Raw genomic sequence first — 24,455 nt, 5'->3', positions numbered from 1 at the left:
AGGTGAGTTTTGCACGTGTGGCGAGTTTTGCGTGAGCCTAGTTTTGCATATGGCGAGTTTTGCATGTAGCGAGTTTTGAGTGGTGACTTTTGTGTTTCGACTTTTATGTGGCGAGGTTGGTGTGTGTGTGTGGTGAAATGTGTGCTGAGGGTGGTATATGTGTTCAAGCACGTGGTAGTGTGTGGCGCATTTTGTGTTTGTGTTCATATCCCCGTGTGTGGTGAGTATCCCATGTCGGGGCCCCACCTTAGCAACTGTACGGTATATACTCTTTGTCGCCATCGCTCTCATTCTTTAAGTCCTCATTGTTCACATCTGGCAGCTGTCAATTTTCCTCCAACACTTTTCCCTTCACTTTTTCCCCATTATGTAGATAGGAGCAAAATTGTTTGGTGAATTGGAACGCGCGGGGTTAAAATTTCACCTCACAACATAGCCTATGACGCTCTCGGGGTCCAGACGTGTGACTGTGCAAAATTTTGTGGCTGTAGCTGCGACGGTACAGATGCCAATCCCGGACATACACACATACATACATACACACATTCAGCTTTATATATTAGATATACCTGTATGTAATCTCCTGTATATAGTATATACCTGTGTGTCATCTCACCTATATATAGTATATATCTGTGTGTCATCTCCTGTATATAGTATATACCTGTATGTCATCTCCTCCTATACATAGCATATACCTGTGTCATCTCCTCCTGTATATACTATATACCTGTAGGTAATCTGCTCCTGTATATAGTATATACCTGTGTGTCATCTCCTCCTGTATATAGTATATACCTGTATGTCATCTCCTCCTGTATGTAGTATGTACCTGTATGTCATCTCCTCCTCTATATAGTATATACCTGTGTGTCATCTCTCCTGTATATAGTATATATCTGTGTGTCATCTCCTCCTGTATATAGTATATACCTGTGTGTCATCTCCCCTGTAAATAGTATATACCTGTGTGTCATCTCCTGTATATAGTATATAGCTGTATGCCATCTCCTCCTGTATTAGCCCTCGTTCACACGTTATTTGGTCAGTATTTTTACCTCAGTATTTGTAAGCTAAAATGGCAGCCTGATAAATCCCCAGCCAACAGTAAGCCCACCCCCTGGCAGTATATATTAGCTCACACATACACATAATAGACTGGTCATGTGACTGACAGCTGCCGGATTCCTATATGGTACATTTGTTGCTCTTGTAGTTTGTCTGCTTATTAATCAGATTTTTATTTTTGAAGGATACCAGACTTGTGTGTGTTTTAGGGCGAGTTTCGTGTGTCAAGTTGTGTGTGTTGAGTTGCGTGTGGCGACATGCATGTAGGGACTTTTGTGAGATGAGTTTTGTGTGGCGACATGCGTGTAGCAACTTTTTGTGTGTCGAGTTGCATGTGACAGGTTAGTGTAGCAAGTTGTGTGCAGCAAGTTTTGCGCATGGCGAGTTTTGCGCGTGGCGAGTTTTATGTGTGGTGCCTTTTGAGTATGTGCAAGTTTTGTGTGAGGCAACTTTTGCATGTGTTGCAACTTTTGTGCATGTGGCAATTTTTCTGCGTGTGGCAATTTTTCTGCGTGTGCAAGTTTTGCGTGTGGCGAGTTTTGCACGTGTGGCGAGTTTTGCATGTGGAGAGTTTTGCGCGTGGCGAGTTTTGAGCGGCGACTTTTGTGTTTCTACTTTTATGTGGCGAGGTTGGTGTATGTGTGGTGAAATGTGCACTGAGGGTGGTATATGTGTTCGAGCACGTGGTAGTGTGTGGCGCATTTTGTGTGTGTGTTCATATCCCCGTGGTGGTGTGATTATCCCATGTTGGGGCCCCACCTTAGCAACTGTACAGTATATACTCTTTGGTGCCATCGCTGTCATTCTTTAAGTCCCCCTTGTTCACATCTGGCAGCTGTTAATTTGCCTCCAACACTTTTCCTTTCATTTTTTCCCCATTATGTAGATAGGGGCAAAATTGTTTGGTGACTTGGAAAGCGCGGGGTTAAAATTTCACCTCACAATATAGCTTTGACGCTCTCAGGGTCCAGACGTGTGACTGTGCAAAATTTTGTGCCTGTAGCTGCGACGCCTCCAACACTTTTCCTTTCACTTTTTCCCCATTATGTAGATAGGGGCAAAATTGTTTGGTGAATTGGAAAGCGCGGGGTTAAAATTTCACCTCACAACATAGCCTATGACGCTCTCGGGGTCCAGACGTGTGACTGTGCAAAATTTTGTGGCTGTAGCTGCTACGGTTCAGATGCCAATCCCGGACATACATACATACATACACACACACACACATTCAGCTTTATATATTAGAGATATATATATATATATATATATATATATATATATATATATATATATATATATATATATATATATATATATATATATATATATATATATATATACACACACACACACACACACACACAATATATATATATATATATATATATATATATATATATATATATATTTTATTATACACACACACACAGAGTATATACTTCGGTATAAGGGTATGTGTCCACGTTCAGGATTGCATCAGGATTTGGTCAGGATTTTATGCAGGTAAAATCCTGACCCAATCTGCACCTGAGGTCACTGGCAGGTCACCTGCATTTTTTGATGCGTTTTTGACCATTTTTTTACGCGGTTTTGTGAGTGCCTTTGTAAGCTCAATAAAGATATACCAAAAAGAGGGTGATGTCATTTCTTGTATAACCTCTTCATTTACATACTCCATTGAAGAATAATGTTTACACACAGACAGATGATAGATAACAGATAGATCGATAGATAGATGATAGATAATAGATAGATCTATCATATTTATCTATCGTATCTATTATCCATCTATAAATATATCTATCGATAGATATATCTATAGATAGCTAGATAGATATATCAATAGATAGATGATAGATAGATAATACCAAGCCCGATATTTAGTATATCTATGTACCTTTATTCTGTTTGTTTGTCTGTCTGTCACGGAAATCCCAATGCCTATGCAGCATCAATAGTAAAAAGATCCAATGTTAAAAATAATAATAATAAAAAAAATGATATACTCACCCTCCGTCGGCCCCTGGATCCAGCTGAGGCCTTTCCCGCTCCTCGCGACGCTCCGGTGACCGGTCCATGCATTGCGGTCTCGCGAGATGGTGACGTAGCGGTCTCGTGAGACCGCTATGTCATCTCGCGAGACTGCAATGCACTCTTGGGACCGGAGCGTCGCGAGGAGCATCGGTAAACACCTCGCCTGGATCTGGGGGCCGACGGAGGGTGAGTATAGATTTTTTTTTTTTTTTTTTTAACAGGGATATGGTGTCCACATTGCTATATATTACGTGGGCTGTGTTAGATACTGCGTAGGCTGTGTTATATACTACATATCTGTGCTATATACTATGTGCGCTGTGCTATATACTACGTGGGCTGTGTTATATACTACCTCGCTGTACTATATACTACATGGCTGTCCTATATACTACGCGGCCGGCAGCGACCAATCAGCGATATTGGCGCGAAATTTAACCCCCACTCACAGCGCGACGTATATACATACAACCATATTCTAGAATACCCAATGCATTAGAATCGAGCCACCATCTAGTATATATATAGTCGTCTAAGGGTCTGTTTGTCTGTAACGGAAATGCCGCGTTGCTGAATGGTTGCAGGCGGCTGGCGCGACCAATCAGCGACAGGTGCAGTCAGGCAGTGAATTGGTGCGGGATTTAAACCACGCTTTGCTGATTGCTCGCGCCCGGCCGGCCGCGACCAATCAACGATATTGCAGCAGGATTTAAACACCACTTCGTAAATAAAATACATACATACTGTATTCTAGAATACCCGATGTGTTAGAATCGGGCCACCATCTAGTAGCTATATAATAGCAAGGCAGATGTTTATGAATGAAGGCTTAATTTAAAAAAGAAAATGGGAAAAAAATGGCGTGGGCTCCCGCGCAATTTTCTGTGCCAGAGGGGGAAAGTCGATGGCCGGGGGCCAATATTTGTAGCCTGGGAAGGGGGTAATACCCATGCCCCCCCCCCGGCTATGAATATCAGCTCACAGCTATCTTCCTAGCCTTTACTGGCTATTAAAATAGGGGGACCCCCCCCAAAAAAAAATCGACGTGGGGTCCCCCTATAATTTATAGCCAGAAAGGCTATGCAGACAGCTGCGGGCTGCTATTCATAGCCTAGAGAGGGGCCATGGATATTGCCCCCCACGGCTACAAATACCAGCCCACAGCCGCCCCAGAAATGGCGCATCTGTAAGTAATTACGGCACTTAGCCCCTCTCTTCCCACTCCCGTGTAGCGGTGGGATATGGGGTAATAAGGGGTTAATGTCACCTTGCTACTGTAAGGTGACATTAAGCCGGGTTAATAATGGAGAGGCGTCAATAAGACGCCTATCCATTATTAATCCTAGAGTAGTGAAAGAGTTAAAAAAGAAATAGACACAGCCAGAAAAAAAGTATTTTATTATTCTTAATTTCACCATACTTACCATACTCGATCGCCTGCAAAAACGAAAAATAATAAACCGTATACTCCCTGTCCGACGCAGTCCAATTAATAACGAGTGTCCCATGACGATCTCCCCTATAGAACAGTGACATCGGGGATGTCACTGCTCTATAGGACCTCCAGTGACACACTGACAGGAGACAATGGCTCCTGCAGTGCAACACAGAGGTTACTGTAGTTCACTGGTCTCACTTTACGGCAATTGCTGCGTGGGAACTTTCTCACACAGCAATGCCAAAAGTGAGACTAGGGACTATTTTCCCACAGGGGCGTAGAAATACATTGTGAGGAATACATTGTGGAAGGATACCCTCCATCATTGTATTCCTGGAGCCCCTGGAGAGCGGTCGCATCAGCTGATGCTGCTGCTCTCCACGGGAGATCGTCATGGGACACTCGTTTTAATTGGATTTCTGCGGATCAGGGAGTATAGTGTTTGTTTATTATTTTAATATTTTTTACAGGTGACACTGGCTTCGGGGATCAAATTGACAAGTGATGGTGAGTATGTACTCTATGTTTAATGTACTGTATGTCTGTATGTATGTTGTATGTATGTACTGTATGTATGAGTTGTATGGTGTATGTTGCATGTTTGGTGCATGTCGTATGTTGCATGTTGCAGCATGTCACATGTTGCATGTTGTTGCATGTCATCGCATGTTGCTGCATGTCGCATGTTGTTGCATGTTGCATGTCGCTGCATGTCGTCACATGTTGCATGTAGCATGTCGTCGCATGTTGCATGTTGTTACATGTTACATGTTGCATGTCGTTGCATGTCACATGTTGCATGTTGTCGCATGTTGTTGCATGTCACATGTGGCTGCATGTCGCATGTTGTTGCATGTCGCCATGTTGTTGCATGTCGCATATTGTTGCATGTTTTCACATGTTGCATGTCGTCGCATGTTGTTGCATGTCGTCGCATGTCATTGCATGTTGCTGCATGTCGCATGTTTCATGTCGCATGTTGTATTTTGCATGTCGTCGCATGTTGTTGCATGTCACATGTCGTTGCATGTCGCCACATGTTGTATGGTGTTTGTTGTGTGTTGTATGTTGTATGTGCGAAACAGTGTAGATGAGTTCAGCTCTGCTACATCTGGATGCCTGACATCTAGATGTAGCAGAGCTGGTAGATTATCGCCAGAGATAACTCCAGCGATCACCTACACTACAGCGTTCTCGCAAACAGCTGATCAGCTGTTTGTGAGAACCAGACTAGTGACCGGAGATAAGTCCCGGTCACGTGCACGGCAGTTCTCGCGATAACTTATGTTATCGCGAGAACTGCAGTGGACGAGGGACTTCTGGCGGCGGGACAAGTGAGCCGGCATGGACATGCGTAGTAAGCTGCTTGTACGCAGTTTCTACGCATGTGACTAATCATTAGATGCGATTTTATCGCATCTAATGATAGTCTATGGTAAATATACGGCGTGGCGACGGAGCGTCGCCGCTTTGTAAACAAATATGCTGCGTTCTTAAAAGACGCGCCGCATGTCCGTTTACGCCGGTTTGCCGCCTCTGTGTTTTACCGCATAGTGGAGTAGGGATTTCATGAAATCCCCTCCACAATGCTGTAACATCTGGAAGCTGCGTGTTTGACACTGCGGCTATACGCAGCGTCAAACACGCAGCGTTTCCTGAACGTGGAAACATACCCTTAGGCTTCATTCACACTTCTGTCTTCCAAATCTGCACAGGATCCGTCAAGACGTTGAAATGATGGATCCTGTGCAGATTGTGGAAAACGTGTGCACTGGGCCCGTCTTTCTGACGGACCCATCGAGCCTATGTGAACCTGTTGTGTATGCGTCTTTGCAGCAGTTTTCCACTGCGAAAACGCATACACAACACAAACCAGGTTAAAAAAATAAAAAAAATCGCAGTATTCTCACCTACTGGCGTTCCAGCGCAGCGATGCTCCTGGCAGCTAGCGTTCCAAGTAATACATTGCGAAATGTCGCGAGAAGTCGACTTCTCGCGAGATTTCGCAATGTATTACTAGGAAGTAATGCTAGCTGCCGGGAACATCGGTGACGCTGCGCGGGAACGCCGGTATGTGAGAATATTGCGATTTTTTTTACATTATTTTATCACATTCTATCTTGTTACTATTGATGCTGCATAGGCAGCATCAATAGCAAAAAGAGAAAGAGAGCGAGAGAAAATTTCCCTGATGGGAAATTCTTCCACGCATGCTCTCTTTGAAAAGGCAGGATACGTCGCTGGATTCCTGCTTTTCACAGGCAGCAACGCATGCAGCGCCCATATACTACTATTGTAGCCAGTGACGGGCAGCGCAGGATGCGTCGCTGACCGAATTTCCGACGTGCAGAAAAGACGTTCCTCTGAACGTTTTCTCTGCCCAAAGGACCGTTTTATTTATGCAGAATCCAGTGAAAAATGGATGGATGAAATGGATGGCCATCCGTCACAATCCGTCGCTAATACAAGTCTATGAGAAAATGCAGGATCCTGCAAATTTTCTCAAAAAATTACGGATTGTGACGGGAGCTGAAAGACGGAAGTGTGAAAGAGGCCTAAGCCGACCCGAGTATAAGCCGAAGCACCTAGTTTTACCACAAAAAACTGGGAAAACTTATTGACTCGAGTATAAGCTTAGGGTGGGAAATGCAGTTGCTACTGGTAAATTTCAAAAATGAAAATAGATACCAATAAAATTACACTGATTGAGACATGGGCCCCATAAGATGCTCCATACAAAATACGCCCCATATAATGCTCCTTAAAGTTGATGATGGGCTCCATAAGTTGCTCCATACAAAAATATGCCCCATTTAATGCTGCATAAATATGATGGGCCACATAAGATGCTCATATAATGCTCAAGAATGGAGTTTAAGCTGGTCATATACCTTATATTGCTGCTGCAATAAAAAAAAAAAAAAATTACATACTCGCCTCCCCGACTCTCTGCAGTGACTGTTCAGGCAAAGGGCACATACTAATCAAGTCATCGCACCCTCTGACCTGAACGTCACAGCCAGAGGATGCAGAAGACAGCGCAGTGTTGGAAGGGGACAGGTGAATATCGCAAGTGCCGGGGGCCTGAGCAAGCAGCAGCACAGGCACCTGGCCCCCATAGCATGCCGGTGTCCCCGCCTGCTCAGGACCCAGGCACTAGTCCCGGTGCCGATGCCGACAGCTGGACCTGTCAGCAGCCACTGGAATACTTACCGAGGCTGCAGGGGAGCGCGCAGATGATCTGGAGACACCGGGGACCTCTGCACTGCATTGGAGAACAGGTAAGTGGGATCGTGACTCATGTATAAGCTGAGAAGGGTATTTTTCAGCAAAAAAAAAAAGTGCTGAAAAACTCGGCTTATACACGAGTATATACGGTATATGTATATATTATATATTAAAGAATATTTCCTTGGAAAACTATTTTGAAGTGACAGATAATGGCATTGCATACAGATTGCATTCTCATGGTATGATGCTAGGTGATAAAAATTCGCTTGACACTTGTCAGACTTTTCAGGAACAACATCAGACCGATTTTTTAAACGGTGATGGATATGAGCCCTGCATGTAAAAATTCCAGGTTTAAAAAATAAATACAATTATTTTCATTGTCATTATTATTTATCTAATGATTTTCTAGTTAATTAATTTAATTTTACTTTTACTATTTGAAAAAAAAAAGCCTTTTTTTATTCGATTAAAACTGCATTCCCATGATGAGTATTTAGTGGCATTTTTATGGTTGCACATTTTTTGAAGAATCTCAAAATCTTTCAGTTCAATTTGGAAGTTTGGTTAGTGGTACTTTTGAGGTTTTTTTTTTGCATGTGTTTATATTGAGTTTGGAATCTTTGATATGTCATGGTTTAAAGCAGCTTTGTTTTTTATGCTTTCTGGTATTGGCCTTTAACAAAACTTTAGTGATACAGTTATGCATGGCTTACATACATTTCCTACTTGTGGATTTTCTGCATCTAATACAATTCTATATGGACAATCCGCACATAAAACTCAGCAAACCCGCAAGTGAAATTGACATGTTGCAGATTTCAAATATGCACCGCAGGTCAGTTTACACCGTACAACAAAACAGAAAAAGCACGGTGGACATGAAATTTCTATAAATCCTAGATAGTTTGCTGAAATTGTATGATGCTATGTTTTTTGCATAATAAAAATATCGAGCGTCAAACATCAAAAACTGACCAAAAACTCCTTGTCAGAACTTAACACAACACAAAAACTGAAAATGAAATTTTATGTTGAAAAAAAACCCAACTTATTTTAAAAATATAGTTTAAAGTGGCAAATTAATTTTTAGTCTATTGTAAAGTGTCCTTAGACTAGGAAACCAATGTGCATTATACACACAAAACGAAAATCTTTATTCAGCAATTACGCTTTCTTTCAACCAGTTTAATTGCAGATTTACAGCTACAAATGCTATTTTTATTTTTACAAATCATACATTCACCTGAATCGGAATCTTGACCCCAATCTAATAAAGTCAGATCGAGCTGGTTTAGTATTTGCTGGACTTCGGAGCCTAAAAAATGCGTGATGCTCCACTGCACATTTCCACAAATGTTTACAGGCTTTAGAGTTATCCAGGCGGAAAACAAATGTATGTTCTTGTTCTCTACCCTACAATTTAAAAAAAAAAAAAAAAAAAAAAAAAGGTGTGATATTACAAGTCATTCTTCAGATAGCTTGTCTTTACTTCATACACAAACTTATATTATACCTACCTGCTCATCATCCTCTACTACAATAAGGGTTAACTTGCTTTTCTTAAAGTCCATTTTGGTGATTTTAGGCCTAATAAAACAAAGAAAAACTTATAAAACAGAAAGTAACATTATTCAAAAACAGCAACGCAATGAAGTCTGAAGGATTAGGTTTTGTATCTACCAAGTGTTTCTCTCATGATATGTAGCATTTTTTCTGTTTCACACAATCCAACAGAAGCAACTGTTTTCTGCATTTATGACGTATTGTAAGCTTGCGAACAGGGCCTTCACCCATCACTGTGTAACGGTCATGCCATATATTTTTTGTAAAGCTACCTCAGAATTGTAAAACAATGTGGAATATGTTGGTGCTATAGAAACAGAAATTGCCATATTATTTTTCCTCTTCCAAGGGCTTTACTAGCCTACGACTACAGTTCCAGCATCAAGATTCTATGTCCATGGCTTGGCTGTGGGCAGGAAGCCTAAAAGCTAGGTGACCTATTTGTCACAGCACTGGCTGAAAAGCTACATAAGAATTACTGGCACCTCCTGAGCGCTAGAAAATAATTACTATTCGCACATGCAGCAACAGAAAACTCTAGGGGTGAATGCACACATTGACATGGCTGATTTTGTTTCCGAAATCTACAACTGTCCCATTCAATTGAAAAGGAAAAGTACATGCCCCCAAGACACGAATCTCTGGTAACAACCAGTTAGGCTTATCAATTATAACCTAAACTTTACTAGCTAAATCTGTGCAACGAAGAGGAGAAATAAACAATAAAAATGTTTTTCAGCTCTGTAGCAACTACTCCAAGATCAGTCAGTAGTATCAAGCCTCCTAAACCGTCTATGTGGGCATAGAAAGCTGAATAAAATGATACCTTGATAGATGCAATCCGTTTCCCAATTAATGAGAAATCCACATTTTTAATATGTAAATTAGCTACACCAATATCCTCAATCCAAAATAATTAGGCCAAAAAAGTACAGCTAAAGCCAACACTAAGAGAGATTAGTCTCTCTAGGCTAAAAACATCTTTATAACAATAGATTTAAAAAAAATAAGACAACAATTGTATAAGTAAATATATAGAAAAAAAAACGGGAATACAAATACAGGAGAAAGAGGTTATACCTGAGTAAAAAGTCTTAACTCTTAAGTAATACATTGCTAGATGTAGTTAGTGTGTGTTAAATAAAATAGAAAGTCATACCATACAATGAGGACATAGTGTCATATTGATACAGAATATCATGACATAGTGAGTTACATAATAAGAAGCCCTTAATTAATTCATCTAATATATAAAGCTGAATGTGTGTATGTGTGTATGTATGTATGTATGTATGTATGTGTGTGTGTGTGTGTATGTCCGGGATTGGCATCTGAACCGTCGCAGCTACAGCCACAAAATTTTGCACAGTCACACGTCTGGACCCCGAGAGCGTCATAGGCTATGTTGTGAGGCAAAATTTTAACCCCGCGCGTTCCAATTCACCAAACAATTTTGCCCCTATCTACATAATGGGGAAAAAATGAAAGGAAAAGTGTTGGAGGCAAATTAACAGCTGCCAGATGTGAACAAGGGGGACTTAAAGAATGAGAGCGATGGCGCCAAAGAGTATATACTGTACAGTTGCTAAGGTGGGGCCCCGACATGGGATAATCACCACACCACCACGGGGATATGAACACACACACAAAATGCGTCACACTCTACCACGTGCTCGAACACATATCACCCTCAGCACACATTTCACCACACATACACCAACCTCGCCACATAAAAGTCGAAACACAAAAGTCGTCACTCAAAACTCGCCACGCGCAAAACTCTCCACATGCAAAACTCGCCACACGTGCAAAACTCACCTCATGGAAAACTCGCCACACACAAAACTTGCACACGCAGAAAAATTGCCACATGCACAAAAGTTGCAACACATGCAAAAGTTGCCTCACACAAAACTTGCACATACTCAAAAGGCACCACACATAAAACTCGCCACGCGCAAAACTCGCCATGCGCAAAACTTGCTGCACACAACTTGCTACACTAACCTGTCACATGCAACTCGACACACAAAAAGTTGCTACACGCATGTCGCCACACGCAACTCAACACACACAACTTGACACACGAAACTCGCCCTAAAACACACACAAGTCTGGTATTATCCTTCAAAAATAAAAATCTGATTAATAAGCAGACAAACTACAAGAGCAACAAATGTACCATATAGGAATCCGGCAGCTGCCAGTCACATGACCAGTCTATTATGTGTATGTGTGAGCTAATATATACTGCCAGGGGGTGGGCTTCCTGTTGGCTGGGGATTTATCAGGCTGCCAATAGCAACCAATCACAGCTCAGCTTCTATTTTGCTACAGTTAATTAATCTGAGCTCCGATTGGTTAATATAGGCAACAAAGACATTCTCAGTATAACAAAGCTAATATATGTTGTGAAATGCTTCTATTAGCTTAGTTTTTGCCTTTTAATAATTACATTTCTATCTATTTGTTTTGTGGTTTTTGCGTGCAGAATAAATTTTTGTTAACACATTCTATTTTGCTAACAGCAGTCATTAACCCGGGCGAAGCCGGGTAGTACAGCTAGTACAATATAATGAAAACAGTGTCATATTAGCACAAAATACCATGACATAATGAGCTAAATGATGGAAAACCCATACGGAAAACCCATGTGGTAGTTGTGGATGAGGTTCTTTATTTTCTCAGATGATAAAGCTGCCCACTCTTCTTGGCAAAAAGCCTCCAGTTCCTGTAAATTCCTGGGCTCTCTAGCATGAACTGCGTGCTTGAGCTTCCCCCAGTGTGGCTCAATGATACTGAGGTCAGGAGACTGAGATGGCCACTCCAGAACCTTCACTGTTCTGCTGTAGCCAAGAACAGGTTGATTCGGCCTTGTGTTTTGGATCGTTGTCATGTTAGAACATCCACGTACGTCGCATGCGCAGCATCCGGGCTGATTAATGCAAATTTGCCTCCAGTTTTTGCTGATAATGTGCTGCATTCATCTTTCCTTCAATTTTGACCAAGTTTCCTGTGCCTTTGTAGCTCACACACCCAAAACATCAGCAATCCACCTCCGTGCTTTACAGTAGGAATGGTGTTCCTTTCATTGTAGGCCTTGTTGACCTCTCCAAATGTAACGTTTATGGTTGTGGACAAAAAGTTCAATTTTAGTCTCATCACTCCAAATTACCTTGTTCCAGAAGTTTTGAGGCTGGTCTCTGTGCTGTTTTGCGTATTGTAGGCAAGATGCCTTGTGGCATTTGCTCACTAATGGCTTTCTTCTGGCAACTCGACCATACAGCACATTTTTCTTCAAGTGCCTCCTTATTGTGCATCTTGAAACAGCCACATTGCTAGTTTTCAGAGAGTCTAGTATTTCAGCTGATGTTATTTTTGGGTTTGTCTTTGGATCACGAACAATTTTCCTGAGAGTTGTGTACGACATTTTTGTCGGTCAACCTGACCATGGATTTGTTTTTACAGAGCCCCTGATTTTCCAAGTGTTTACGCTGATGACTGGCATTAGCAATTCATTGGATATCTTTTTTTTCCCTTTCTTGTATTATACAGTTCAATTACCTTTTCCCGTAGATCCGTTGACAATTCTTTTGCTTTCCCCATGACTCACAAATGTCAGTGGCTGTATGAAAGATGCAAGAATCTGTCTGGATCCCAGAAACTCACTCCGCTTTTATGCACACACACATTGATTACAAGCAGACAGGTGAGGGTGTTACCTTTAGTAGCCATTCAAACCCATTTGTGTCAACTTCTGTGCATGTTATCAGGCCAAAATTACCAGGGTATGTGAACCTTTGATCAGGGTCATTTGGATATTTTGTGTTGTCATTATGAGTTAAAAAGAGAAAACACAGTAGTTTGACAATAAATGGCTTCTCCCAACCACTAATTATGAGTGGAGAAAAAGTTTTGGTGTTATCATTCATACTAGATGGAGGCCCGATGCTATCGCATCCGGAGGGCGGTAATGTCACGATGGGGGCAGGCTTTGCAGCATTGAGAATCTCTTCCCCATGTGCTCACCCACCTATCCACTCTCTCTTTCCCCATGTGATGACTTCTCCCATCTCTGCTCTCTTCTTTGACCTGTGTACCTCATGTGCGACATTGTGCCTTTGCTGCTTTCCTTTCATTGTCATATGAGCCATGTTGGCGTTAATATTTGCTTTTTAAAGGGGTTTTCCCATGAGCGAAAGTTCATTTTAAAAATTGTCTGTGTCTGACCATGTACAGAATATATCACAGCTCCTGGGCAGGGGAGGAAGCAAAGAAAATACTGACATTACAGCAGGAGATCGCAGAGGATACATTTTGTGAGGTAAAATACTTTTGTTTGTGGGAAAACCTCTTTAATGTGACCATCTTCCTCTGCCTGTAGACACGTTGTGCATCTGCCGCCGGGATCAGCTGAATTCCACGCAGGCGCAGTAAATCAGACTGCCGCCATCTTTGTGCAGACAGATAGAAGCAGTCACAGTAAGGCCAGCGTCACACTAGCGAGTTTTACGGACGTATGAGCGCAGAAAATACGTCCGTAAAATACGCATTACACACGGCCCAATGAATCTCTATGGGGTAGCTCCTATCAGCCGTATATTACGCATCCGTAATATACGGTATTGTACGGCCGTAGAAAATCGCAGCATGCTGAATTTGTCAGCGTATTGCGCAAAAAATACGCCAATGAAAGTCTATGGGGGCGATAAAAATACGGATTCCACACGGACCAGCAGTGTGACTTGTGAGAAATGCGCACCGGTGTTCTATCGAAAAGCCGGTAATTCAATTGCCGGCTTTTCATTTCTTCTTCACAAACCCGCATGATATGAGACATGGTTTACATACAGTAAACCATCTGATATCCCTTTTTTTTTGCATATTCCACACTAGTAATGTTAGTAGTGTGTATGTGCAGAATTTGGGCGCTGTAGCTTGAAAAATAAAGGGTTAAATCGCGGAAAAAATTGGCGTGGGCTCCCGCGCAATTTTCTCCGCCAGAGTGGTAAAGCCAGTGACTGAGGGCAGATATTAATAGCCTAGAGAGGGTCCATGGTTATTGCCCCCCCTGGCTTAAAACATCTGCCCCCAGCCACCCCAGAAAAGGCACATCTGGAAGATGCGCCTATTCTGGCACTTGGCCACTCTCTTCCCACTCCCGTGTAGCGGTGGGATATGGGGTAATGAAGGGTTAATGTCACCTTGCTTGTAAGGTGACATTCAGCCAGATTAATAATAGATAGGCGTCAATTCTGACACCTATCCATTATTAATACAATAGTACGAAATGGTTAAGAAAACACACACACATGATTACAAAGTCCTTTAATGAAATAAAGACACAGGGTGTTGTAATATTTTATTAGACTCTTAATCCACCTGAAGACCCTTGTCACCTGAAACCAAGTTTAAAAAAAAAAAAAAAACAATATTCCATACCTTCCGTCGTTCTGTCCCACGTTGTAAATCCATCTGAAAGGGTTAACTAATTTTACAAGCAGAAGCCTGTTAATGCAGCCACCCCTGCCTGTAAAATCCCGGGAAATGAATGGAAAGCAGGATGACCTGTAGTTACCCTGAGTTGCGGTGATGCGCCCTCTGCTGGATATCCTCATGAACTGGAGCCGGGGAAAAGTTCCCACACTCGAGTTCATATGAGGACATCCAGCAGAGGGCGCCTCACCGCAACTCAAGGTAACTACAGGACAATCCCCTGCATTTCATTAATTCCCCGGGGTTTTACACACAGGAGCACAATTGTATTAGCAAAGCTCCTGGGTGTAAAATGATTTAACCCCTTCAGATGGATTTACTTCGTGGGACTTGACCTGAGCGACAGAAGGTATGAGATATTGTTGATTTTTTTATTTTTCCTTTTTTACAGAATGAGGGTCTTCAGGTGGATTAAGAGTCTAATCAAATAAAGACACAGGGTATTGTAATATTTTATTAAAGTACTTTGTAGTACTGTGTGTGTGTTTTCTTAACCATTTCGTACTTTTTTATTAATAATGGATAGGTGTCAGAATTGACGTGTCTCCATTATTAATCTGGCTTAATGTCACCTTACAATAGCAAGGTGACATTAACCCTTTATTACCCCATATCCCACCGCTACACGGGAGTGGGAAGAGAGGCCAAGTGCCAGAATAGGCGCATCTTCCAGATGTGCCTTTTCTGGGGTGGCTGGGGGCAGATGTTTTTAGCCAGGGGGGGCCAATAACCATGGTCCCTCTCTACCATGGAGCTATTAATATCTGCTCTCAGTCACTGGCTTTACCACTCTGGCGGAGAAAATTGCGCGGGAGCCCACGCCATTTTTTTCCGCGATTTAACCCTTTATTTTTCAAGCTACAGCGCCCAAATTTTGAACATACACACTACTAACATTAGTAGTGTGGAATATGCAAAAAAAAAGGGATATGAGATGGTTTACTGTATGTAAAACATGTCTCATATGTCGGGTTTGTGAAGGAGAAATGAAAAGCCGGCAATTGAATTACCGGCTATTCTGCTATATCGCGCTGAAGTAAATATATATATATATATATATATATATATATATATATATATATATATATATATATATATATATATATATATATATATATACACATACATACACACCCACTGTATATATGGTTTACCAAACATTTGAGCCCATAAATCCATTAGATGTCGGTTTTGCAAGCCTGCAAGAAAATCTCGCAGTACGGATGCCATACGGATTACATACGGAGGATGCCATGCGCAAAATACGATGCCACACCCTGCCTACGGATGACATACGGATCACTATTTTGGGAACATTTCTGCGTATTACGGCCGTATTACGGCAGTAAAAAACGGACCGTATTGTCTTAAGCCTAGTGTGACGCCAGCCTAAAACTGCGCATGTGCTCCTCCTGTACAAAGATGGTAGCGGTCAGAGAATCATTCGGCCGATCCCGGCGGCAGTGTCTTCGTGACGGTGTTCCGCTGGTGGTACCGTGTTATGATCCTAGTGGCAAGGATCGCAGGTTGGACTAGCTAAGTAACTGAAGAGACGACTAGCTCTGGGGAAATGGTAACTAGATTGACCGCAACCTGATCCTATCCGCAAACTATAGGCAGCCGAGGAACGTTACCTGAAAATCCTAGGCGTCTCTTCACGGCCTGAGAAACTGACTATTCCTGGAGGGAAAGAAAGTCCTCTCTTGCCTCAGTGGAATGACCCCAAAGATATAGAATAGCCCCCCACAAATATTAACGGTGAGTGAAGGGGAAAGCACAAACGCAGAGATGAAATTAGATTTAGCAAATGAGGCCCGCTAATACTAGATAGCAGAAAATAGGAAGGGAACTGTGCGGTCAATAAAAAACCCTATTCCAAATATCCACGCAGAGATTGCTCGAGCCTCCGCACCAACTAACGGTGCGGGGGAAGCAACTCCGTACCCCAGAGCTTACCAGCAACAAGAAATCACATATTAGCAAGCTGGACTAGACTCATCATACACAGAAATCATATTGCAGGCAGATGAGCAAAAAATATTCAAACAGAACTTAGCTTATCCTGAAGAGGCAGAAAACGAGATAATCAGGAGTAATCAGAATAGCACTGAATACATTGACAGCCGGCAACAAGTGGAAGTGAAGCAGAGCTAAATAGGAACCTCCCTGGTGAATAACGAGGCAGCTGATCCAGCCAGACCGGCAGGATAATAAACCAAACCACCAGGGGGAGCCAAAAAACCAAAGTCACACAATACCATCTGTGACCACAAGAGGGAGCCTGAAAACGGAGTTCACAACAGTACCGCGCAAGAGGCTGCATATGACGTATACAGTGTGTGTGGTGCGTACGGCGTATACAGTTTGTGCGTGTGTGTGTGGTGCACGACGGTGTTCCGCTGGTGGTACTGCACAAAAGGCTGGTACTACCATCAGTTACCATATTGAGACACTCATCACTTGGGTGTCCCAATATGGAGGTCAATGAACTTCTGCCGCTTGGAATTCTAGGATCCGGACACATCTGGACGGAACAGTAAGTGAAGACATTACAAGGTAAGTATATATTAAGATTCTCTAAAAAAGCCAAGAAAGCAAAAATTCTGCCAGGGTATGTTAATTTTTGAGCACAACTGTAGTCATGCACACACTGAAACTTTCAGTTGTTACAGTAAAACAAAGCCAAAATGTTCACTATTGTAGGCATGTTCCTTACATGAAATTATGGAAACCCTAAAACAAAAAGTGACATTCCAGGTTGTATGTACAGTATCAGGATGAGCCCTCACATAGCTCCCCATATACAACATGAACCTCCACATAGCTCTATTACATACAGTAGAAGCCCTCACATAGATCCCCATACACATATAGATTCCACACAAAAAAACCAAACACATACTCATCTTGCTTTTGTTCCTCCAGCGCTCTGCTCCAGACTTTGATGTGCACTGAATTTCTGCACAGGAGACATGATCACGTTTGTTCTCTCATGCAGAATGGTGAAAGAAGAACCCACTAGCCACCACTCCACCATTATATTTACCGCTATCTGCATCCCGAGGATGGTGAGGGTGAATATTGGGTCACTGTTTTCAGCCCTTCGGCAGTCTCTGTTTGCAAGCTGAACTGGAACAGCTAGAGAGCCAGTTGGGGCCCGTGGGTCGCAGTTTGCCCAGGTTTGGTCTAAAGTACGCCATACAGAAAACAGCTGTTGGCAATTAATTAAACAAAAGGCTATGTCTCAACTAGACAAATTCTGTATTTTTCTTTCTGTGGTTCTGAATTTTCCTTTCTCTCTAATGAAATAATGTTAAAGGGAACCTATTCAGTAGCATACGCCACCAATATAATTTAGAACCCTATCCCTGTGTCTGGTGTGAGAAAACTCTGGAGCTAGGAGAAGCAAAAACACTTGCTTCTCTGCTGCTCGAGATATGCCAATGTGGTGGGAATTATTTTCTCTGACTAATGCTGGCCTTAGGTGCTGTAATTGGGCTTACTCAAAATGACTGACATCATCTTCACTATGCTCAGTCATAGATTCAGTGAATGAGTTTTGGATCAAAAAAATGCTATTAATCTGCAGATATGTTATTAATCTGCAAGTTAATAGCGTTATAACCGATCTGGTGCCCACACTGAGCTGAACTCTGTGGGGAGAAAATGGACTTTATTACCCTCAGGAGCATTCCGGTTTCAGTCACAGCTCTGAGTATACAGAACGGAGGCTGCAACCGCGCCCCCGGCCCTGATTGACACTGGCTCTGCATTTGGGGCCGGCTGTCAGTCATGGAGGTGGGCTCGGTTACAGGCTTGGCGCTGTATTCTTGTGACTGAAACCCGAACGTTGCGGGAGGAATTAAGTTAATCTTCTCCCGGCAGTGTTGGGCTAAGCACAGATGCCGGGAAGGGTAATAAGTAACGCTATTATCAAGCAGGTGACAAGTTCCCTTTAAGTGTGACGGTCGTTTCAAAATCATTTGCAGCAGGATGTCTGTGTATGCCTCTAGCTACTCCCCAGCTTTATGAGCACTAACCGTCAAATCTCAGTAGTGGGTAAATCAATATTCACTGAAGACATTTTTTACCCGTGAATTAAAAATATTAAGAATGAAAGTTCAGTTCAGAAAAGGAAACAAATATATGTAAGATATTATAAGTTTCTTATTTTTCCGTACATTACTAATTTATGTTATATGTAAAAACAAAATTAAAACAACTGTTAATCTTTAAAACTATGAAAGATAAGTAAAGGGGTGACGATTACCAAAAGAATAAGCCTATCTTGTTTGAACCTTCAAATATTAATATTCCGGTTGGTGTTAAACCAAGCGCATAATCACAGCCATCTTTACCCTAGAAAATAAAAACAGAATTAGCATGTTTGAGAATGAAAACGCTATGCAAAGGTGTCCGCATTCTTTATTTGTTTCTAAAATGCAAAAACAGGCAACTTTCTTCACACTTGCTGCACTCAATTTTCTTCAATATTATTGTTGCAGAGTGGCATTTCAATGTTCCTGTTGCTCCTGATATAGATCTGACAGCACATTGCTCCTAGCCATTTCAGCTCTCTTTGCATTCCCCTCTCTATTTTCACAGTATATGGGCGGTTTCTCACTAATGTATATATTAAAAAATAAAACTTAAAAAAAAAAAAAAAAAAAATCGGTCCCATTCTCATGCAGGAGAGCGAGACGATTTTTTCACAGTTGTTGCCCGTGTGCTGTCCGTATACGATTTGTTTTCTTACTTGGCAGCTACAGCTTCCTTCCCTAAAGAATTATAATGTATCCATAAAAATCTGATGCCACTCTGATGGTCAGTACAGCATGCGATTTTTATTTTCGCACTGCCTGATTTCAGAGTGAAAGCGCAGCATGTTTCAAATTTTTTCTAATGCTAAATACAGAGGAGAAAAAATATGCAGATCTGTATGGCCTCATTGAATAAATTGGTCCGAGTGCAATCCAATTTTATATAGGATTGCACTCATCCGTTTTATATGCAAGTGTGAATGACTATATAACTTGGCAAGATTTCATTCAAGTAACAAGTTTTTCTCCGAACCCAACCATGCATGCTTGGGGGGGGGTAAGCTACGCTGCTGGAGTGTAGCAATTCTTCAGAAAAGATGAAGAGGAAAAGGCTTTTTATTCACAATGGGTTTCAAGGCTGTACCGACATCTTTTTAAAGTGAAGAAAAACAAAACTAGATTTACACTTTTTTTTTTTTTACTTTGACATCTGCCACTAAACAGCTGGATGGTCATCTGGTCTGTGGAATTTGGCAAACTTATTAGGGTACTGTCACACTCTGCAACTTTCCAACGATCACGACCAGCGATACGACCTGGCCGTGATCGTTGGAAAGTCGTTGTGTGGTCGCTGGGGAGCTGTCACACAGACCGCTCTCCAGCGACCAACGATACCGAGGTCCCGGGTAACCAGGGTAAACCTCGGGTTACTAAGCGCAGGGCCGCGCTTAGTAACCCGATGTTTACCCTGGTTACCATCGTAAAAGTAAAAAAAAAACAAAACAGTACATACTCACATTCCGGTGTCCGTCAGGTCCCTTGCAGTCTGCTTCCCGCTCTGAGTGCCGCCGTAAAGTGAAAGCAGATCACAGCGGTGACGTCACCGCTGTGATCTGCTCTCACTTTCCGGCCGGGAGACAGTCAGAGCGGGAAGCAGACGGCAAGGGACCTGACGGACACCGGAAAGTGAGTATGTACTGTTTGTTTGTTTTTTACTTTTACGATGGTAACCAGGGTAAACATCGGGTTACTAAGCGCGCCCTGCGCTTAGTAACCCGATGTTTACCCTGGTTACAAGCGAACGCATCGTTGGATCGGTGTCACACACACCGATCCAATGATGACAGCGGGAGATCCAGCGACGAAAGAAAGTTCCAAACGATCTGCTACGACGTACGATTCTCAGCAGGGTCCCTGATCGCTGCTGCGTGTCAGACACAGCGATATCGTATGGATATCGCTGGAACGTCACGGATCGTACCGTCGTAGCGACAAAAGTGCCACTGTGAGACAGTACCCTTAGAAAACATCCATCAAATGTGTATGGGTACTTTAGAGATACCAGCTGGGAAGGGGGAGGAGGTTCTGAAATGCGAATAGGAGTGTAAAGAACTGTGAAAAATACAATTCTTAAAGGAAGGCATATCACTCCAGCTGCACAGTAGCACTAAACACATAGGGGGTTGCCTTGCTGCTAGGGAATCCCCACATGTAATCAAGCCAGCTAACAGATGTAAAACATTCAGCTGCGGCAAGAAAAACTAAAACACCGAGCACTAAAAAAATACTCGGAGGACCCCCGAGCATGCTCGAGAAATCTCGAGTAACGAGTATATTCGCTCATCACTAGTGTGCATATTACCATAATAAACTGGGAACATGAATAAAACTATAAAAAAAACACTACAACAAAAAAATGCTTTTTTTTATATAAGTTTATACTGGAAAAAAATACCACACATAAAATTACACAAATTTATATGTACACCAAAACAGCGCTAAAAATATTCTAATTTATTCTACATAAAACAAAGCCTCATACAGACAGGTCAATAAAATAAAAATGAAATGGCTGCTGAAAACAGGAGAAGCAAAAACTGCAAAAAAATCGAATGGTCATTAAGGTCTAGTCACTAACGGGTTGTGCAGATACATAAAAACTTAAAATATCCTATGTACCCCAAAACATTTCCAGTGTACAACTGAAAAAAAATAAATAAAAAAAAATGGTGCGCTCTTGAGGGGCTAAAACAATATACATGGTATCAAGTATTTCTTCTATAAAAAAGAAAAACTAAAAAGGAAAGAAAGAAAAAAATAAATGATGTAACATTTACCTTTACTACATGCATATCCACACCATACATGTCCAGCCACTTGGCTTTATTCAGATAACAGAGCTCCGCCTGTGCTGGTGTTTTCCCCCTAAGTAAAAGAAAATGAAAATCTTTTAAAAATTGTATATAAAAGGTCCATTCCCTTTCAAGGACTTGTCTCTTTGGGTTTAAAAAAAAAATCACAAAATATTATGGTTAGTTGTAATAAAATCAATACTATATTTGTACTATGTTAGGGCTCTTTCAGAAGTCAGTGTGTCCAGGACGTGTGGTGACAATTTTCACACACACAGGAGGAGGTTTCACACGTAGACCCATTCAAGTTTGTGCTGTTCCCTAGTGTCGGGTGCTGAAGACCGCTCACATGTTGAGAGTTATATTCAACTGATAAAAGCGAAAGCAGGTGGAGGCTGATGGGACTATTACTCCCATTAGCCTACACCTACTGCGGCTAATAACAGCGAGAGCAGGTGGCGGCTAATGGGAATATTCATTAGCCTCCAACTGTGCTGTAAATAAATAAAAAAATAGCATAGCTTCCCCTATATTTTTGAGAACCAGCCAGGCAAAACTCACAGCTGCGGGCTGCAACCCTCAAGCAAGGCAGGTTATCAAGAATAGACAGGTCTCTGCGCGTTTTTTTTTTTTTTTTTTTTTTTTTTAAGGTATTCAAGATCTGCGGTCAACTTGCTGAGCTGAACTGCGGTGAACTCAGTGGCTTTTTCTCATGGTGCTGAGGTCACCACAGTTCAGCCGGCCTGGGAAAGCAGCCTCAGTGACCCGTGGTAACCTCAAAGTCGTCACTGCTGCTCACTGACGCTGCGCTCGCAGCAGCTCATTCATCATTGGATCTCAGCCTGGATGGTCGCATCTTGGCACCATCCAGGTTGAAAAACTATGAATCCCCAGACATGGATTATGGCATGGAACAGAATATCGGACAGGTAAGCGATATTGTTTTTATTTTTGTTTTATTACAGGGGACGTTGGCTTCAATGGAATGGGCATTAGGTGAGTACAGCTGTGTTTTTTATTTTTAAATAAACATGGAAATGTGTGTTTTGTTTTTATTTGAAATAAGAGACTTTATACTTGCTGTGTCTTCATTTAGCATACAAACTATAGGATTAGTAATGAATAGGTGTCTTGTAGATGCCTCTTCATTACTAATCCGTGGGCTTGATGTCAACAGACAATACAAAGGTGACTTAAATCCAACAATTATTACCCCACTACCCATTGGAAGGGGAGAATGGTTGTGGATGTAAATATTGGTGCAGTTCGTAAATAAGGAGTGTGAAAGTTTTAACGTCCACTGACTAAGGTTTGGTCCATATTTCAAGAACAGAAGAGCAAGAATTAAAAGAAAAACAAAACAAGAAAAAAGCCACAAGATTTAGGAGAACTAGGTTCAAAGGAATTGGAAAGACTGCAGCAGATTATTGGCCACAGGTTTGCCGCAGCATTCAAGGGACACTGTTAGGTTCCAAGACCAGGAAGGGAATACAAGACTCAGGATGGAGGAGCAGCGCAGATCAGGGAAATAATCTGAACCAGTAATAAAATAGTTTGATCTGTAATAGTTAATTGTGACAAACGAGCAAAAATAGAAGAAATTGGAAAGGGAGCAAATACTTAAATTTACCCTCTGGGCTACCTCCTACCAATATTAATTTGGGGGCAATTATACAATGCTGGTTTTGTAGTCTATAACCATCCAATCCTGGAGGAAAGAGTCATTTCTCTGTGTGCTAATCTTGTGGCAAACTTTTTATACTCTGCAGCTATTCCAATGAGACACAGCTACAGTGAAGTGAAAAAGCAGCAGCTTTACTATATACCTGCATTCTGTCCACTTCTGAAAGATGTCAAGCTCCATAGCTTCAGTTTGGTTTGGAATGAATCGAAATTCAGACACCAGTTCTGGTGTGTGCTCTGGATGTTCACACTCGCCAAGCTCAGCTGTAACATAATATAACTTTATGAGACTTAATGTAAAATCTAAATCTGGACATTCAATGCTGTAGAATATTTATCAGACTTTGGCAAGCCTTGGAACCCTTGCAATGTTCATCTTTCCCTTTTAATTAAAAAATTGTTTAAGAACTTTAAAAATATACATACTGAAATCCTCATTTGAGGAAAAATGTAGAGTTCAAATATTGAAAAATGCTTGTTTACGGATCCCTCACATTATCTGCCCACTAGTTTGATTGATCAGAAAAGTCAGGCCATGTGTGACTAGCTGAAGATATTCTACAACCACAAATGTCAATAAACATGAGATGACTAAAGCAAGTTCCATATAAATCACACACAGACCAGGTTGGAAGTTTTTGAAGGTGTAAATCTAATCAGTAACAAGATGCCCAGGAGACTAGTCGGATAGGCGGATCTTCAGCAGTTTCTCTCTGCCCACTTCCCTAGAGTGACAGGTCTCTCCCTACATACGCAGGCAGGAAGATACCTGTTAGTCATTGGAAGCGGCCTTTGAAAAGCCACCGGGATACAGTTCAAATTAAAAACAAAAAGACCATCATAAAGCTGGTAAGACAGCTGTACTCTAGACCGCTGGCTCTCAGCTTACACCTAGCACACACAGTAAATAAGACTTGAATTATAAAAAAAATAAATAAACTTTCTGAAAGATCTTTAGGCTGTGGGCCCATGATAAGCTTTTGGCACTGTGTATTTTTGCTGCATCAAAAATGCAGTGGCTTACATTTCCAACAAAGTGGGTGGGGT

General features: G+C 41.8%; 1 protein-coding gene and 1 long non-coding RNA gene across 4 annotated transcripts in view; one reads left to right on the top strand and one right to left on the bottom strand.

Moving 5' to 3' along the window:
* Nucleotides 1–24,455, bottom strand: part of EPB41L4B (erythrocyte membrane protein band 4.1 like 4B) — a 1,243,532-nt gene that overhangs the window by 979,011 nt on the left and 240,066 nt on the right. For all 3 annotated transcript variants that reach the window (XM_077269579.1, XM_077269578.1, XM_077269580.1), the window contains 5 exons: nt 23,552–23,672; nt 21,711–21,798; nt 19,104–19,192; nt 9,292–9,361; nt 9,018–9,187 (listed from right to left, as the gene is read on the bottom strand). In XM_077269579.1, coding sequence (XP_077125694.1) covers nt 9,018–9,187; nt 9,292–9,361; nt 19,104–19,192; nt 21,711–21,798; nt 23,552–23,672 — 538 coding nt within the window. The remainder of the gene's footprint in view (nt 1–9,017; nt 9,188–9,291; nt 9,362–19,103; nt 19,193–21,710; nt 21,799–23,551; nt 23,673–24,455) is intronic.
* LOC143782277 (uncharacterized) overlaps nt 7,684–24,455 on the top strand; it is a 38,342-nt gene continuing 21,570 nt past the window's right edge. The window contains exon 1 of the long non-coding RNA XR_013216913.1: nt 7,684–7,821. This is a non-coding gene — a long non-coding RNA (uncharacterized LOC143782277). The remainder of the gene's footprint in view (nt 7,822–24,455) is intronic.

The sequence above is a fragment of the Ranitomeya variabilis genome, chromosome 6 (assembly GCF_051348905.1).
Source record: "Ranitomeya variabilis isolate aRanVar5 chromosome 6, aRanVar5.hap1, whole genome shotgun sequence".
NCBI lineage: Eukaryota > Metazoa > Chordata > Amphibia > Anura > Dendrobatidae > Ranitomeya > Ranitomeya variabilis.
This window is presented reverse-complemented; position numbering and strand designations above follow the sequence as displayed.